Genomic DNA, 2,418 nt, shown 5'->3' on the forward strand with positions numbered 1-2,418 from the left:
ATTAAGTCATGTGATCTGCAGACTTTCTGTATGTACCCTCATATAACACTAAGTATTTCCTGCATTAGAGTTGAACCACATATTTACCCACAGCTATTTGTTTTTAGCTCTCTGTTCATGCTAATGTTCTAATGATGATGCTAATGCCGTGTGTGTGTGTGTGTGTGTGTGTGTGTGTGTAGGTGCATACAGTGCAGTCCCACCCCCTGGAGCTGCAGTAAAGAAGGCCTTGGTTCCTACAGTGGCCAGCAAGGCCAAAAAGGACCGCTCCTCAGACAGCAAGCAGGAGAAGAAAGTGTCAGGTAACAACTACTAAAACCCAGGACGTGTCAGAATACCCATACTTGCTTTTTTGGATATACGAAAATAGAACGGTTTATAGTTTGAAAATTATTTTAGACTTTTCATTGAGTAGAGTTCCTGGCATACTGTTGAGGAAGAGAATATTGTCTTTTCACACCTGTGATTGACAACAGCTGATAATCAGAATAAGATGACACCTGTTCAGTATAGATGGGYAGTATGCTGATATTTGTTGCTTACTGCTTACGTTTTTACTAAACAGTACGTTCTATGTAGTACTATTAGTACACAGTAGGTAGTAGTCGTAGTGAGTTGCGGCTGTTTTAGTAGCAGTAGGCAAGACAGATTTTGGACAGTTCCCTAGTCTCCTTTTCTAAGTGTTGATCCTGTCTGAACATTGAGTGCTCTTTGTCTTTACTAATGCATTAGCAAAACTTAATATTTGACGGTTTTACATGTGATACATGACTGTCTACCTACTTTAGTTGAATGCACTGATTGCTARTCTCTCTGGATTAGAGTGTCTTYTAAATGACTRATGTTCACTTTGATCATCAATAGCTAAAGCAGTCCCTGTGACGTCTACCCCAGCAAAGACTGTGACCCCTAAACCTGCTGCTGCTGCTGCTAAGAAGGCCGAGTCTAGCTCCGAGAGCTCAGGTAGGTTCTGGATGTCGATTCTAAAGGTTCTAGACCTCGTCTTTAAAAGGCTATAGATTCTAAAGGTTCTAAAGGCTGTAGATTGTAATTGTTCTAGACCTAGGTTCTAAAAGCTGAAGATTGTAATTGTTCTAGACCTAGGTTCTATAGGCTGTAGGTTGTATTTGTTCTAGACCTAGGTTCTAAAGGCTGTAGATTGTAATTGTTCTAGACCTAGGTTCTAAAAGCTGTAGATTGTAATTGTTCTAGACCTAGGTTCTAAACGTTCTAGAGCAGGGTTTCCCACCTTCAGTCCTCCAGGGCCTGGTTGCATAAAACATCTTGTGTATTCCTTAAGGGGTTTACCTTGAGGAATAATTTTCCCCTTACCTCAGGGATTGGTTTAAGATGTTGCATAGAGCTTGCCTCAGAATTTCTTAGGATCATTTAAGGTTTTATGGTAGTTTGGAAGGCATTAGGCAGAAGTCTCTGGTTACCACGGAGTGGGCTGTCCTGATAAAAAAATATTAATTAAAAATTGTCTAGAATTTGTAATGTGTATTTTTCATATATTGAACACATCCTTATTGTATTCTAATTCAATCAACTATATTCACTGAGCTTGCTGATGCTTAAGCCACGGTTTTTGTTAAATTAAGACACACAAATGACTAGAGGAGTCGAGCTGCAATGATTTGATTGTGCCGAGTCGGATCAGGACTTCCTGCACCTTAAAAGGTGGAGGATTTTTTCTAGGTGGAGATGCAGTATTCCTGTTCCAGGTGATGGCGCCACACATACTCCACGCTTTCCCAGTATTCTAAACCATATTTCCTTAGTGTCTCCATTAATATTCAATTGATGAAGTTGTGATCATAATTCATTAGATTTTTAGCGTCGCATACGTTACTAAATGCGCCTTCAGATGGCGAACACGTCCACCGTGTCTTGAGATGCATTTTAAGTCTACGGATGAGGAAGTTAACTTTATCATTACCAACCTTGAGTCCAGTTGTTGCTGCTCTGCCTTTGCCATCTATAACCAGCAGGAAGTGTATTAAAAAACATTCAATTCATTACGCACAAACAAATAAACAGAACGCACTCACTGTATCGATGTTAATGTAAGACCAGGTGGCCCCAATCATGACGGCCAGCAAGCAGAATGATTTGCAACTCCACAAATTCATTTATGAATATTTATTTTAATAATTAAAAAATCATTGACCCGAGATGAAAATCTCCCAATTCAATATCCCAAGAAGAATTACCCATACTTTTTTTTTTATAGCCTACTTACAATTCAACTGGCTAAAAATGTCGATCCTACATATAACAATCTTTAACGTCTGGAACGACCCTCGCCAACAGGCCAATTAAATTGAGGGCCCAAATTCAAACAAAATCTCAAATAATTCTCACTACAATATTATACACCATTTTTAAGATAATCTTTGATATTCTTCATCAGATTGA

At 38.9% G+C, this 2,418-nt stretch overlaps 1 protein-coding gene across 1 annotated transcript in view; it reads left to right on the forward strand.

Moving 5' to 3' along the window:
• Positions 1 to 2,418, forward strand: part of LOC112074036 (nucleolar and coiled-body phosphoprotein 1) — a 19,260-nt gene extending 16,842 nt beyond the window's left edge. The window contains exons 8-10 of the mRNA XM_024141259.2: positions 183 to 302; positions 865 to 963; positions 2,414 to 2,418. Coding sequence (XP_023997027.2) covers positions 183 to 302; positions 865 to 963; positions 2,414 to 2,418 — 224 coding nt within the window. The remainder of the gene's footprint in view (positions 1 to 182; positions 303 to 864; positions 964 to 2,413) is intronic.

The sequence above is a fragment of the Salvelinus sp. IW2-2015 genome, unplaced genomic scaffold (assembly GCF_002910315.2).
Source record: "Salvelinus sp. IW2-2015 unplaced genomic scaffold, ASM291031v2 Un_scaffold2470, whole genome shotgun sequence".
In the NCBI taxonomy this organism is placed as follows: domain Eukaryota; kingdom Metazoa; phylum Chordata; class Actinopteri; order Salmoniformes; family Salmonidae; genus Salvelinus; species Salvelinus sp. IW2-2015.